The 17,530-nt window shown below is 34.6% G+C and overlaps 1 protein-coding gene across 1 annotated transcript; it reads right to left on the bottom strand.

Moving 5' to 3' along the window:
• Positions 1–840: 840 nt before the first annotated feature.
• On the bottom strand, positions 841–2,164 carry LOC122731013 (small nuclear ribonucleoprotein Sm D3-like). Its single transcript, XM_043970780.1, is given in 3 exon segments — positions 841–954; positions 956–1,204; positions 2,150–2,164. Coding segments are annotated over 3 exon segments (378 nt in total).
• Between the last annotated feature and the right edge of the window lie 15,366 nt (positions 2,165–17,530).

Genomic DNA, 17,530 nt, shown 5'->3' with positions numbered 1-17,530 from the left:
TATACCTATATACATACACACATTATAAATATATATGCACACACACATATATACATATATGTATTCTTTTTTCCAAAAGTACTTAATTTTTTGAACATATAGATCTGTCTGCAGCACTGCTTCCCTATGAGGTTTTTGAAGAAATGTACCTAGAATGAAGAAGTTTATACTGTTTTTTGGGGAAAGTCTTTTCATTTTCCCCTCCCAAGGTTCTAACACCCTCCCCTTCAAAAGAAAAAGGTGAGGACTTGACAGAAAAGAATCTAATGGTCTTCACTGTGATACAAAGTTGTTATATCTATAAAATAATGACAGTTTCCTGATTTCACATTTTCTTCCTACCTGCTGTGCCAGCCATTACACAGATTTTCTTGGTTAAATGGGCAAAATAGTACTAGTATTGTCTACCTCATAGTGTTTTGAGATTCAAATGAGATAATCAATATGTATGAAAATATCCTATAAAATTGTAAATGAAGGTAGATTATTATTGTAATGCATTGGACAATGTTACTAATGGAAATTAATTGATGACCCCCCCAAAAAAAAGGGAAAAGAGAAGAAATATGAATGCATTCATTGCATGGATGATCTTGACCATTATAGTGTCTACATTTCATCAATCTATGGGTTCTCCTCTACCACTAACGATTCCACATTTTCTATGAGATTTTCTTCTTTTTTTAAGTCCAAAATACTTTATTTGGCTGGTGAGCCTCCTGCCCCTCTCACCTAAAAAAAAAAAAAAAGAGCTGACCCAGCAGAAGAGTGGAAGAGTGAGCTCTGAGCCCTTAAAATAAGACAAGTACAAGAACTTCTGTTCCTCAGATGAGATTGTCTTCATTTTTGAAAAAAAATATTTTCCCAGCCCATTCCACATCCTCTTCCTCTGGCAACCACCTGGGTCTCCAGGATAGCTGCCTTCCCTTAGTGGTCCCCAAAGATTTGTTTTTTGGTTTTTCATTCTTTTCAACATGGAGACAACCTTCAGCATGTCTGGCAAGATCTGTAAGAAGATCTTGTTCCCGTGAAGGTAAATCTTCTCCAGCTGTGTGACTCCTCCACCTCTGTATGCGACCGTGATATTTGACATCTGGCAGTTCATTTTGTCCTCAGTTTTGATCAGCTTGGGATAGTATATCTCCCTGGTGTTGATCTGCCATGTGACAATGTGCCCCTCCTCCTCATGCAGGACCTTGAAGGGCTAAACAAGTTGTGGTTTATGAAAGTCATGGAAGACTATTGTGCTATAAGAAATAATATGCACATGGATTTCAGAAAAACCTGGAAAGACATGAACTGATGCTGAATAAAGTGGGCAGAACTAGGAAAACCTTATACACAGTAAGAGTAACATTGTATGATTATCTACTGTGATAGACTTAGATCTTTTCAGCAATATAACTATCCAAGAAAATGCCAAAAGACTCAAGTTGGAAAATGCTCTCCACATTCAGAAAAAGAACTGTGGAGTCTGGATGCATATCTAAGCATACTATTTTCACATTTTGTTTGTTTGTTTGTTGTTGCTGTTGTTGTTATTTGTTTCTCCTTTCTTGGGGTTTTCCCCTTTTTTTCTGATTCTTCCTTCAGAACATGACCAATATGGAAATATGTTTAAGCATGATTGTACAATATAACCTATATCAGATTTCTTCCTGTTTTGAGGAAGTTGCAGGGATGAGAGGGAAGGAGGGATAAAAATTTGGAAGTCAAAAAGTTACAAAAATGAATGTTGAAAACTATCTTTAAATGCATGTAACAGGAAAAAATAACATAAATACTTTTTGAAAGAAATAAAGAAAGAAGATGAAGCCCTGGCCTTGGCTCCAGTTCTGTCTCCAGTAATACAAACCTGCAATGAGCAGCAGCAACTGAATGATGGCCCTTGTTGTCCCTGAGATAATTTTTAAGGGTGGTTGAAAAAATCCATTGTTCTGCAACTGACCTATTGGTAAACTTGTTCAACTATGGCTAGGCAAGTTTTCAGATAACATAGCTGATCATGGAACAGTTTGGTGGAACCTGCTGAGGTTGTACCCATAGCAAAGTATTTGGAAATCTAACTTGTCTCTATGCCACAAAGGAACCCTAGAATGGCAGTTGTGAAGATTTTATAAAACACACACACACACACACACACACACACTAAGCCTATATACATATATCTCAAATAAAGTTGACATAATACTCATCTCATATCTATTATATCTATATCATCTATACTGTTATTTGACCTTCATTCTCAAAGTGGACCAAAAACATGAGGGAGGTGATGTCTTAACTTGCTAGTGAATTGGATTTAAGTGAAACAGGGATTTGCAAAGTCACCAGCCTCTTTCTCTACAATGGAGCCAACTGGGTCCAGTGGCAAGTTATAGGTCAGGATGACTAGAGATGGCACAGATATTAGATAGATAGATAGATAGACAGATAGATAAATGAAAGATGGATGGATGGATGGATGGATGGATAGATAGGTAGGTAGGTAGGTAGATACATATACCTATGGAAAGGAGTTGTGAGTGTATAAATAGGTTAGAAGTCAAAAAGCCTTGGCATTAGTCTTCCTTCTGACATAAACTGGCGAGGTGACTCTAGGCAAGAACTTAATCCCTTTGTGTTCAGGGAAAGTATGACTATATGTTAAAGAATAGTTTGATCTGCATCTATAGAGTGAGTTTCCTTTTCAAGAGTTCCTTATACTAGAGAAATCAGAAGTATGATTTTAATGAACACACACACATACACCTCCTTTTAAAATTTTTAAAATATAGTCAAATATTCATAAATCAGAAGGCTTCAGGGGCTGAAGAAAGTAGTTCAATTCAGTTACATAAGCATACCTTGATTTTTAGTTGCCCTGGGATTCTTAGCTTTAATGTTTCCTTTACTGCTACTTAGAAGCTAAATCAAATGGTCAGTGAAGGAAGAGCAAAGAAATAGAACCATTTTCCTCATATTTTTAAAGAGGATATAATAAAATGCTTATTGGAGTTATGGATTAAATGATGGATTTAGATAAAATTTCCAGAGTATCTGTCATGCATTTCAACTACTAATCCTCTCCCCATTTTCTTTTACTTTCTCGATTAAAGAAAATGAATCCATTTGTAGAAGTGGAGTCTCAACAACAACCAAAAAAAGAAGTGGAGTCTCATTTTAAGAAATGTAAAGGAAGACCAGAATTTCTATATCTAATTCTGATCTAATTATTATTTGAAACCTGTTTTTTTTATGTATGGAAGGAATTATTTGTTGTTTAGTCATTCTAGTTGCGTCTGACTCTTCATAACCCCATTTGGGGCTTTCTTGGCAAAGTTTTCTGTTTCCTTCTCCAGCTCATTTTACAGATGAAAAAACCAAGGTAAATAGTGTTAAATGACTTTTCCAGGGTCACAAAGCTAGTAATTGTCTGAGGCTAGATTTGAATTAAGGCCTTCCTGACTTCAGTTCCAGTGCTCTATATTCTGTGCCACCCAGCTGTGTTTGTTTGTTTGCTTTTTTGTTGTTGTTTGTTTGTTTGTTGGATTTTTTTTAACAGTATGGAAGCAATCATATTCCACTCACCTGGAATGTTGAACATCTGAAACAGGGTGATTCAAAAGAAACCATACTGTCTCTGAAGTCAGAGGGACTGAGTTCAGATCTGCCCTGTGATTCCATTCATATATACTTGGACAAATGAGTTAACCTCTCTAGGCCTTATTTTTCTTGACTATGAGGGAGTTTGACCAGGTAGCTACTTAGGTCCCTATTTACTAATAAATCATGGGTACTGTGACTCTCATCTTAATGTGTAACCTCTTGATTTTTGAACCTATGCCTCCTGGCTGATTACCTACCTCTTAGAAAATTGTCTTGCCAAGGTTTTAGGCCATGGACGTCTCCTTAGAATGGGTGGAGTCAGAGGCCACACAGAATCATATCCAGAATTAAGATACCAATATCTATATGCCATATAAAGAAGACATGATAATAGGCATCCTAATGTTGATCTGTTATTCTGAGAAGTCAAGCAGAAAATATGAATGGAAGTTTAGGAAAGAGGAAGAAATAGCAAAAAAAAATGTTTCTATCTTAAAAATATAGAATCTGAAATTTTAAAATTACTTTATAGATTATCTAGTACACTATTTCCCTAAGTTTAATTCCTATCTACAGTGTCTCTGACAAGTAGTCATTCAGTCCCTCTTCGAACATTCTCAGTGACTGGAGACCCACAAATGCATTCAACTTGCAGTAGAATTAGTCATGTAATCGAAGGATTGTAAGGAACCTCCAAGGGTTTCTAGATTGATCTTTATCTAAACTAAATAATCTCTTCTTTATCCCACCTGAAAAGTGATCAAGTACTTAAAGACACTTAATGAGTTGAAACCTATCTCCTAAGACCACCCATAAACTATTCTTTGACTTTACCCTGTTTGTTAGGGAGCATTCATTAGAAATTTCCATAATTTGCTTCTCTTCATCTTGTACCTTATATGTTCCACCCACTGTTCCTTGTTTTGTCCTCAGAAGCCAAATAGTACATGGATAATCCTGTGACTACATCAAGAATCTTCAAATACTTTAAGAAAACTATCAAAACTATCCTCTTGATCACTCTCATAAACACAGACACACACACACACACACACACACACACACACACACACACACACACTCCTTCCCTCACTCTCCTCCCTCCCCAACTTCTTTCAGGAGGACTTTTCTTCAGTTAAACATACCTACTTCTTTCAACTACTGCTCCTTGGGCATAATTATAAGTCTTCTTCTGGACATTATGTATTTTATCAATATCTTTTCAGGAATGAGGTGATTTAGGATGAAAATGATATTTATGGGCTTGTCAGGGTAGAATGCACAGGGCAAATCACCTTCTTCATTTTACTTATTGTGCTTTACTTAATGTAGCCCAAGATGTCAATTCATTTGTTTGACCACTATTTATGCTGTTAATTCATAGTGAGAATGAAATTCACTAAAAAAACCAAGATCTTTTCCAGATGATATACGTGCTAGCCATGCTTTTCTCATTTCATACTTCAAGAGGCTATTAGTATTATCAAAAATCGTTTAAGTATAAAATTTCACATTTATCACATTTATCCCTATTAAATGATATCTGATTAGATTCAAACCAACCATCTAGCTTATAGAGATCATTTTAAAATATGAACCTGTTATCTACTTTGTTAACTATCCTAACTTGTCTATTTTTAGATTGCTTTAACTGTAAAGATTTTTTTTAATATTGAGTTGAAATGAATCTATCTGAAAACTCCACATATTGGGTTGTGTTTTTCCCCTTATAGCCAACTCAAATAAATCTAATCTTTCTTTGACATGAAAACTCTCCAAATATTTAAATGCTGTTACCAACAAAGTTTTCACTTTTGCAGGCTAAACTACTCAGCTACTTTGACATTTCACAAACTAAATGGTTTGAGTACTAGTATTTTCTTGATTTCCATCTGCTTGATATGCTTTTTCTTGATAATATCTTTCTCATGAATGTGGCACCCAATAATCGAGAAGACATCAATGAAACTTCTATTTAATTTTAGTACATTGAAGGTAGGTTCAGTGACTTAAGAAAGTATTTTGGTGTTGATCTGAAAATAAATATCACTGGCAGGGGAGTACATGAGATTTTTGTACTGTGAATATTGAATAATACCTCATTTTTATGTAGTTCCTTATTGTTTTCAGAGTACTTCACTGAAAACAATGCACTGACACAGGTCTTATAAGTTATGTTATGTTCATTGTGAAGATAAGGAGATTAATTCTTTAAAAAAAATTGTTATTTTAAATTCCAAACTTTCTGCTTTTTTTCCCTACTGTAAGGGGCTAAAATTGTAGCTAGTCTATCTAAAATATCTAGTGAGTGATCTCCAATAAATTATAAGCTTTAGCAAGAGTTAGAATTTTAAGCATTTATTAAGGATAATAAGAATTTGGTGAATAGAAAGAGAAAGCCTAGATTCATCTATCTATTAAAGGGAGAGCACATTTCTAGCTCCACTCTCCACCACAGTCCTGACAGAAAAGAGCGAGAGCCCCAGCCTTGCCCTCTCTTCCTCCCACAAGCAAATATCAGTTCCTGACACCAAAGAACCAGATGTCTTGTCCTCAGATGGCTTCTCCTCATGGCGGAGCTTTGCTACAGTAAATCTCCAGCAGGTGGCATCATTCCAATCATTACACTACTCATTATTCCACACTAGAAAAGGCCACCATCTGACACATTATACAGCTAGATAAATATACATGTATATATAAAGCCATACTATGCATATTTTTAATTTTCAGTTCTTTCCATGGGGATGGATAGAATCTTCCTTCATAGGTCCTTTGTAGTTGGTTTGAATACTTATAATAATCAGAAGGACTTGACCATTCATAATTATTCTTCGACCAATATTTCTGTTATAATATAGAACAATCTTATGGTTCTCTTCATTTCACTTTTCATTATTTTATATTTCTTTCTATCTTTTTTCCCTAAAATCCACCAGGTCATCATTTGTTATAGTGCAGTAGTAATATATCACAACCATACCACAACTTGTTTAGCCATTCCCAGATTGATAGACATACCCTAGTTCTTTGCCACCACAAGAAAAGCTGTTATAAATATTTTGGAACATATATGTTATTTTTTAAAAATTTTTCCCTGATAACCTTGCAAAACAGATTTAATAGTGTTATTTTTGCATCAAAGGATATACACAGGCTTATAAATCTCCAAGTTTGATGTTTTAAGCTTTTATAATTTCATTATCCAAGACAATCATTCCAGCAAAATGTGAATCTCGAAAGCTCTATAACTCAGTAGACTTTAGGAGTTGGCACATCTATTTTTTTCAGTTGGCAACTGATAAACTAAAATTCAGTTAGTCATTGGAAAACATACATATAATCTCTAATTAAACTTATATTTGAAGCATATCAACTTGATAGGAATATGTCAGATTATATTCTATTGATATAGACTTCAAGAATATATAACTGGGGCAGCTAGATGATACAGTGGTTAAAGCACTGGCCCTGGATTCAGGAGTACCTGAGTTCAAATCTGGCCTCAGACACTTGACACTCACTAGCTGTGTGACCCTGGGTAAGTCACTTAACCCCCATTGCCTGCAAAGAAAAAAGAATATATAACTAACTCAAAGCCATCATAAACCTTTGGACTAAAATGTTACTGGAGGTCAGATATTTGAACAATCTTTGTTTAGCATTTCCCCTTTCAAATAAAATTTTCATCTGAACTTGGTACCATGGAGGGATTGGTATAGTAAGGATTATATGCACTTAGCTGTTTTTTTTCTCCACTGATGACTGTCCAGTAACCTTAATTGTTATGATTGATCCAAGAAATTTGATCAACAACCAATTGAAAAACATGATGGCTTTAGTAGATGTGAATATGAAATCCCAAACTTAAAACAATTATTTTCATAAGTGCTATCTGATATTTTATGAATATATAATTCAGATATTCCCCTAATATTTTGAATCGAATCAGAAATTAGGAAAGTAGAGCAGCTAGGTGGTGCAGTGGATAAGGCACAAGCACTGTATTCAGGAGGACGTGAGTTCAAATCTGGCATCAGACACTTGACACTTACTAGCTGTGTAACCCTGGGCAAGTCACTTAAACTTCATTGCCCCTAAAAAAAAGAAAGAAAGAAAAAAAAGAAATGAGGAAAGCAGGAAGAGTAAGTAAAGCATTGAATATGTAAAAATGGCACAATCATTTTGGTTTCCACTAAAACCATTGATGTTCCTGTCAGATAGGTAGGGATTTATTTTATAATTTCATTTGTTCATCTCATGTAAATCAACCACTGTCTCATATATATATATATAGATATAGAGATAGAGATAGAGATAGAGATAGAGATATATAGATAGAAATAGAGATAGAGATATATAGATGTATATATACATATATGATTAGAAAAAAATATTAAATTTTCAGGACCATTAAGATAACATTTTGCTATCTTCAATGAACCTGAAAGAGTTAACAAATTTCTTCAAAATATCTTGCTTATGAACCAGGAAAAATCAGACTTTCATGTTAAAAAATAATCTCTTCTTTAAATAATTCCTGCCCATATTTGTAAAAGAAGCTTTTTAGGAATAATTTTCTACCCTCCAGGGTGATCATACCACCTCCACATTTTGTATCGTCAGTGAATTCAATTAGCATGTTTATCTTTTTCTCTGCAAGATTAGCAATTAATGCAGGCCCAACTCCCTTCTCCCCCAACCTCCACAGGCACATAGTAGAAAGAGCAAAAAAAAAAAAAAAAGAATAACACTGTTTCCAGATTAGTTTTTAAAGTTAATGATTATTCTTTTCTGTGTCCCTTCAAATAGTTTTCAATCAATATAATAATGAAGACATGGAATTATACGACTTCATTTGAAAGCATTTACAAAAATACAAGGTTGAAAGCTTTGTTAAAATCAGCACATAATGGATTAAATATAAAGAGGCTTCTCTCCATCAAACTTTTCTTTTCTATACATAATAGAACACTCAAGCTACCTTCTGTTCTCAAAGCTAAAGACTGATTAAAAGTATGTCTTTCTGATTCCTAAACCAGTACACAGGAATCACACTTGATGGGTTAGGTACTAAAACCTGGGCCAGTTTAGTGAATCAGAAATAAAATACAAAACTAGGCAAGTTCATTCAGGAATGGCGGAAATCTCATGCTATGAAGAACTATGTAAAGAATGTTCTTTATCTAAAAATTAATGGTCTTGAATATTTATAATTATTGTTCCAACCTATACTTTATCTTGAGGAAGAAATGATTCTGTCTTTCACTGTGCGGATTCAGAAACTCTGACCAAATTTTTGTAGTAATGGGTGAAGAGACATGATAATCTGGGAGGAGTGGACGTGGATCATGGACTAAGTAGGTGACTAAATCATATTGATTCTTTTAATGAATTTATAATGGATGAGTTAATGAAAGGAAGGAACAAGAAAGTACTTAGGATTTCTGTCAAGGATAGTCATCCTAAGATAAAACTACATTTAAAGTTTGAAGTGAATGCCAGTGTCATTCACATTTTATTATGAATTGTTTCATAGGCAGCTAGTTGATGCAGTGGGTAGAACACTGGTCCTAAAATGAGGAAGACCTGAATTCAAATCCATCTTAAAATATTTACTAGCTATGTGATATTGGGCAAGTGATTTCTATTTGTTTCAGTTTTCTCAACTGTAAAATGGGAATAATAAGACCTATCTAAATGAGATAATATTAATAAAGTGTTTAGCATGCTGCATGTCATATAGTAGGTATTTAGTAAAAAATCCTTCCCTTCTTCCTTCATCATAAAGTTAACAGAGCATTTAGATCAATATTTAAATCAGGGAAGTAGGAGAGTGCATTTTTGAAGTATCACATATTTTAGCTGAGGGTAGGCTTTAATGATGTTGAGGGCTTTGGAAGCCAGAAAGAAGTATTAGGGGAAAAAAAAAAAAGAAGATGAATCATCAGGACGTTAAGTTTATAGGGAATAAGGAAGAAGGGCCATAAAAGAAGTAGAGTGGTACAGAAAAGGAAGGCATAACAAACAAAACCTTCACCTGCTTTACAATTTTCTCTAGCACCAGCCTATAATATCAATGAAAACAATTTTTGGTGTTCCTTATAATTTTCAAGTTTCTTTATATCCCAATATTCAGAGTTAATTGGGATGATTGTAAAGCTCAATTCAAGCTTTTCTAATTCAGCAGTTACCACCAGTTCATATAAGTCGTGTGTGTGTGTGTGTGTGTGTGTACAACAAATTTAAGTTAATGCAAATGTGGAAAATTGTTAATGTTTCAGGGATCTGTGATTTTATTGTTGTTGACACTCCTTCTATCAGTGAAGATCTAAATTATTTCAGACCTGAACCTTCTCTCGCAACTAAACGGATCTAAATATCTAGTCTAGCAGAGATTTCTTTTTGACAGGCTCTAAACTAACTCTAATTAAAGTGGATAGTTCTTGAGAAGAGAAGATTAGCAAAAGTTCAGCCCTAATTATCTAATTAGAACCCTAATCACCACTTTTTTTTTCTTTTTCCAAACTCTCAGCCCCTGTTCTCCTTCTGAAATATGGGATTACAAGGCCCCCCAGATTTACTTTTTATGTCCCCCACTCTTGAATTTCTAATATCCTTTTGTCAACACTACTCAAGAAACTCTTGTTGAGGTATACACCATCTATTATTATAACCTATCTGAACCCCTTGTCAAAATTATCCACCAATCTTTCTCACTCTTTTATTAAAAATGTGAGAAATCAATTCTTATCCATTTCCTTGAATGCAATATCTGCCCTTATACTTCAAAATAAGACTTCTAGAATATCACTTATTAAAAGTTCTGACTCTCCAGCCTACCACCCTATCAACCTCCTAAACTCTCATGAGCACCATCTTTATTCCACATCAGCCACATATAGAGCTGTCAAGGCCCTTGTTTTCAACATTGCCCATTATTTTTATTTCATTTATGCTTTAATACTCTGAAATTACATTTTCCAATTCTTCTATTTCTTCTTTTTCTTCACTTTTCCTAAACTTATTTTTTTTTACCTCATCCCTACCCACTATGGCTTCTAATTCCTCTTTCCCCCATCCATCATCTTTATTCTTAACTCACAGACTTTTCTTCCCCATTTTGTTCCTATTGTTGACCAATTCATATATATGTGCGTGTGTGTGTGTGTGTGTGTGTGTATACTATTAGTGACCTTTGATTATTTATACACCTTTCCATATTGAGTATCAAGACTGAGCAAACTGTAGCTTTGGGCATGTTTGTAGCCTATTTCTTAAAACAATTATTTATTTGGTAGTTCCCATGTTTCAAGTTACTTGTTAGATAAAGTGGTACAATCCTTTCCTTTAGGGATTTAGAACTACCAGTTTCTTACTCTTTTCTAAATGCTTTCTTCCTTTCCCATTCCTACTAAATGATATACCATGTGTAACATATTTTGTAAACCTTAAAGCACCATATAAATTCTGCTAGTACTACTGCTACTACTACTACTATTAATCATCTTAAAGGGGTTGTTTTTTCTCATTGCATCTATTTCCTTATCTGCCTTTTACTCCTCTATATCTTCTCTTCTTCTTCTGGGCAATGAGGGTTAAGTGACTTTCCCAGGGTCACAGAGCTAGTGTCAACTGTCTAAGGCTAGATTTGAACTCAGGTCCTCCTGAATCTAGGGCCAGTGCTTTATCCACTGTGCCACCTAGCTGCCCCCTACTCCTATATATCTTAAAATTTGGCTACACTTGATTAACTTCAGTTTTTCAAGATTAACAATGATTTCTTAAATGTTAATGTCAATGATTTTTTTAAAAAATTCATTGTCAGTGCTCTTGTCATCTCTGCTACTTTTAACAATCTCAATCTCTCTTTCTCTTTGGGCATCATGTCTAATTCTTTGACATCATTTATCATTTTCTTCCTACATTCTGTCATACCACTCCTTATCCACTTTTTGTTAGATTATCATCAATGAATCATACAACAGACATCTATTAAGTGCCTAATATATATTGGCCACTGTGAACTAAGCAGGTAAATACAAAAAATATATTTACCACCCTTATATAGTTTACAGTCATCTTTCTTTTATCCACTTCTGTTTGGGAATCTCCCAAAGCTTTATCCAGGGTGTTTTTTTTTAATTTTTCTTTCTGGACCCTCTTAGTGATCTCAAAAACTTCCATTAAATTAGTTTTTGTGCATATGACTCCTAAAGGGAATTTTCTCTCCCTCTCTGTCAGCTTGTCTGTCTGTCTCTGTCTCCCACATTCTGTCTCTTTCTCTCTGTTTCTCAGTTTCTCTGTCTCTCTCTGTTTTTCTCTCTCTCTGTCTCTGTCACTCCATCTCTACTTCTCTTTCTCTGTTTACACATACACTCCATCCTCTAACACATTTCTTTCTACAAAATCTTCAATAGCTCCTTCTTGCCAATTTGATCTCTTACTCAATTTTGCTAACCTAGTATAATTATACTCATAATGTGTCTTCTATTTCATTTTCTACTTATTTCATATGACTCTACCTCAAATAATCTCAGTTCTAGGAAAATTGTTCTTCAAGTTACATCTCTTACATATTTCCATCTCTGCAGGGACATGCTATAGACAGATCACACTGTTTAGGGAAAGCTAATTTTTAAATTTTCAGTGTGAATATTTACAACTTGGAAAAACTATTAATCTTTTCTTAAGTTGCTATTCTGTTGATTATCTAGACATTTTTTAATGATAGAGAAATTCTAATAATACAAATTAATCGAAAATGTTTATGTTCTAACTTATCTTTTTCTTCTTTACCAACATACCCCTATATTTCCCATCATTATGCCTTTATCAAAGTGAACTAGCAGGGGGTGGACACAAGATGGTGGGAGAAAGGCCGTGAGGCCACAGATCTCCTGAAAAACCCAACCATACTCTCCAAAACTAATACAATAAGACAACTCCCAGAGCAGCCTAACCCACATAAGAACAGAGTGAGACTATTTTGCATCCAAAGATGGTTTAATTAGGTGGCGGATTTCACCTGCTGATTGGGCTGAGAGAGGAGCTCAGTTCAAGGTGTTGACCCAGCCTGGGACAGACAGCACCTCCAGGGCCTCAGAGACTTCAGCACCACTGGTGTCTTCTGAGGCTTGGCTGGCAGACAGTGAGAGGGTTCCAATGGTTGGCCAGGGTGAAGTGGCTGTGGTCTCTGCTAGAGGTGGGGTGAAGCACCTAGGCTCTGAATCAGTGGGTTGACTTGAGTGGTAGTGGCCCAGTGGGGCAGGGGCACAGGAAAGCCAAGCTTCCGACCATAGAGAATCAGATTTCAATCAGACATCTGCTTCTGAGTTGACATGAGTAGTCAAAGAAAGCAGCAGACCATTGAAACTTTTTTGGGGGAAAGGTAGACAAGAATACAATAACAGAAGAAGATAATAACAACATCAAAGCACCAAAATCCAAAGCTTGAAAGAAAAATAGAAATTGGTTTTAGGTCATAGAAGGGCTCAAAATGGACTTTGAAGAGAAAGTAAGAGAGATAGAAGTAGGATTTAGAGAGGTAGAGGAAAGAATGGAAAGAGAAATGAGAACAATGCAGGAGAGTCATGAGAAAAATGTCAACAGCTTGAAAAGCCAGATGGAAAAGGAGATACAAAAGCACTCTGAAGAAAATAATTACCTAAAAATTAGAAATGAACCAATGGAAGCTAGTGACTTTATGAGAAATCAAGACACAGTAAAGCTAATCTAAATGAATAAAAAATAGAGGTAAATATGAATTATTGTCTTGGAAAAACAGCTCTCCTGGAAAATAGATCCAGGATAGATAATTTGAAAATCATTGGACCACCTGAAAACCAAAATAAGAGTTGAGACATCATCTTCCAAAAGATTGTCTAGGAAAATTGCCCTGATATTCTAGAAGAAGAAGGTTAAATGGAAATTGAAAGACTCCACAAATCACCTCCTGAAAGAGATCCCAAATGGAAAACTTCCAGAAATATTATAGCCAAATTCCAGAGCTCCCAGGTCAAGGAAAAAATACTGCAAGCAACCAGAAAGAAGCAATTCAAATAATGTGGAACCATGGTAAGGATAGGATAGGATCTAGCAGCTTCTACATTAAAGCATCAGAGGGAATGGAATATGATATTCCAGAGGGCAAAGGAATTGGGTTTACAACCAAAAATCGCCTACCCAGCAAAACTGAGTATAATCTTTATGGGGAAAAATGGACTTCAATGAAAAAGATGGAATAACATACACACTCAAGTGGGTATAGTAATATATTTTGCCCTGTGGAAAAGTGGGAGATGAAGAAGATATGGTGGGGGAGGTGAAGGAAAAGAAGGCAGATTGGGGGAGTGGGTAGTAAAAAGCAAAACACTTTTGAGGAGGGATAGGATGAAATAATATAGAAAATAGAGTAAATAAGAAGGGGAGGGTATAAGATGGAGGATAATACAGTTAGCAATAGTAACTGTGAAAGAAAAGATGTATCAAAAATGCAAACCATCAACAGATGAAGAACTGATGCTATCTGAATACAGATTGAAGTATAATTTTATTTGTCAGCTTCTATTTCTAATATGTTATATATATATAAATATATATGTAATATATAATATACATATAGATATATCTAATATATCTATATATAATTACTCAAAAAAAGAAACATATTTCTTAGCTATATAGTAGGTAATCTATGTGGAGGCCCTACTATAAAGTGTGGCTGTGGGGCTCAAGTAAGATAATGTATGTAAAAAGCATTAAACAAACATCCCTTATTTTCATATATAAAAAAAAAAGTGAAACAGCATGTCTGGAATGCAAAAACCTTCTCACATTAATCTTATAGTATTCCTTATTGACTTTAAAGAATCACTCAAATTTTTCCTCCCCATGAGGCTTTTATTAATTATTCCTTCCAGTATTTAGAATCTTCTTCCTATGAAAATTTTGTTATTATTTTATTTCTTGTTATTTTGTATGTGTGGTGTCCCTCCAACAATTTAATCTCATTAATGGCAAAGGATGATATTTTCATTTTGTTTTGTTTTGTGTTTTTGTTTTATTTTGTCTCTGCTTGTTTTTATATCCCTGTACATAACAGATAGCACAGTGCCTTAAACACTTTGCACATTTTATTTTATTCTTGTTGTTGTTGAATTGAAATTAAGTTTTGGTGTATACCAGTAATATTTTGTAAGTGCACATGCTTTTTGGAAACCAGCTTTCAAGAAACTAGTTTCACATCAATGCTAAAATGAGCTTCCAGAGAAGAATTTAAGTCATCTTAGTGACAAAGATTCAATCTTGCCCAATCCAATCCAATAAATGCTAAATTTTCAAGTGATAAGGATGGGAATAAAGATAGGTAATGGATACATAACTCCATTTATATTGCTTATAACTCTCTCTAGGTGTAGATCAGCATAATCTGTGTAACTTAGAGACTTAGAGAGTTTCCGATATTACTGTGAGGCTTTGCCCAGAGACACTGCCAATGTAACTTCAAGTAAAAACTGGATCCCAGGTTTTTACAGCTACAAAACTAGATATTTAACCATGATACCAAAATGTCTCTTCTAGGTGAGGGCAATAAAAAGGCAAAGATTAAATTCACTCCTTGTTGTCCAGAAACTTAGATTCTTTTGGGAAAGTGATTAGAATTGATTGATTGGAATCCTATGGAGAAAAGGACTAGCTGAATCACTGATTCTTTGTCTTCTAATTCTTCTAGATTCCAGCCAATTTTTTTGCCACCTCTTCATCCTGTCCTTTTGGGCTTTAGAGATTGCTAATTCTGGTACTTTAAAACTTATCATCCAATTCATCTTTGGGGAAGTTTTACTGACACCACCCCCTCCAGCCTCCTCCCTAATTTATTTATTTTTTATTTTTATTTTTATTTTTTTAGTGAGGCAATTGGGGTTAAGTGACTTGCCCAGGGTCACACAGCTAGTAAGTGTTAAGTGTCTGAGGCCGAATTTGAACTCAGGTACTCCTGACTCTAAGGCCGGTATTCTATCCTCTACGCCACCCAGCTGCCCCCCTAATTTATTTTCTAATTCACTATTTAACCAAAAATAACCTATATATATTTACAAGATAAAGAACTTGCCAAGTCAGAAATGGTTAAGAATTAGCACAAGTGAGTGGGACAAATCAAAGCCATTGTTTGGGTAAATCATAAAGAATGAACTTGGTGTTGAATTCCCAGGATAATTGCAATTCTTTCCTTTCCTTTCCATGGTGAAGATCTCATCTGAAATTGCTCCTAGAAAATACTTTAATCACTGTCAACCAAAAATCAACCCATTGTCATTCTACAAATAGTGAAGAGAAAAATAGAGTGAAAAAAAGATTTGTGAATGATGAAAAAAATAAGTGAATAATATGTATCTCTGGCTTCTTATATTGTTAAAGGTTTAAGAATAACAACTTTCATGAATATTCATATTACATTTCTTATTCAAAATGTTTTCATGAATCATGATGGCAATGTTGATTATTTAGTTACTGGTGGCATCATATCTTACTGAAAACATGAGATTTGTGGGTGTTTATTTTTTTTAAATATAAACAAGGATAAACATGAATTTAAATTGCAATGATTTTACCTAGCATTTAGTTTCAGTTCACAAACTCTATGTCTTCTATTCTCCATAATATCTATATGATTACCAAATGAGTTAAGTAGAAAAATCAGCTTTTAGGCCACTCAGGCATTTTATAGATTTTTACTGCATTACATGGGAAGAGAATTGTCTTCATCATTGGGAGTGAACTGAACCTTTCTAGATACTGAGATAAAAGTCAAAAGCATAGAGAAATGTGCAAAGCAATTTTGTTTCTTTTTCATCTGAAGTGGAAATGGTCCAAACCTGTTCTCCCCACTACTTCAGAGTTTATTCTGACAGGTATAAACAGAATCACTGAATCAGCTATATTTAGTAGAGATGAATTCATCTGGTACTATTTCTAAATAGATTTAGAGGCTATAGATTCTTGTTTTAAATGATTTTTTATTTTGTTGAGACAACTGGGGTTAAATGATTTGCCCAGGGTCACACAGCTAGTAAGTGTTAAGTGTCTGAAGCTGGATTTGAACTCAGGTCCTTCTGAATCCAGAGGCTATAGATTCAAATCTTATACATACCACATGCTATATTTTTGATCTTATGCAAGTGACCCCATCACTTTGATTCTCAGTGTCTGAATCTGTAAAACAAGGTAGGCTACATGGCCATTACATCCCCTTTGAGCTCTAAATTGGAGGTCACTGAAATTCTGAATTAGAAGGCATTATAGAATAAAAACCGAATTCTGAATAACAATTATCCTTAGAACATGCCTAAAACATGCTCATCCAGCCATTGTTGGAATACTTTCAATGTGAGTGAACCTGTTACTTTCATATATATATATATATATTATTATTTTCCAGTTACATTTAGAGATAGCTTTCAACATTTGTTTTTATAAGATTTCTAGTTTCAAATTTTTCTCCCTCCCTCCCCTCTCTCACCCCTCCCCAAGACAGCAAGTAATCTGATACAGGTTATATATTTAAAATCACATTAAACATATTTCTGCATTAGTCATGTTATGAGAGAAGAATCAGAGCAAAAAGGAAAAACCTCAAAAAAGAAAAACAACAACAACAAAAACAATAGAAATAGTATGGTTCGATCTGCCTCTAGATTCTACAATTTTTTTTTTGTTTGTCTGTTTGTTTGTCTTCTGGATTTGGAGAACATTTTCCATCATGAGTCCTTTGGAACCATTGTATTGCTGAGAAGAATCAAGTCTCTCACAGTTGATCAACACATAGTATTGTTGATATTGTATTCAATGCTCTCCTGGATCTGCTCATTTCACTCACCATCAGTTCATGCAAGCCCTTCCAGATTTCTCTGAAATCTGCTTGTTCATTGTTTCTTACAGC

Source organism: Dromiciops gliroides, chromosome 1 (assembly GCF_019393635.1).
Source record: "Dromiciops gliroides isolate mDroGli1 chromosome 1, mDroGli1.pri, whole genome shotgun sequence".
Taxonomy (NCBI): Eukaryota; Metazoa; Chordata; class Mammalia; order Microbiotheria; family Microbiotheriidae; genus Dromiciops; species Dromiciops gliroides.
This window is presented reverse-complemented; position numbering and strand designations above follow the sequence as displayed.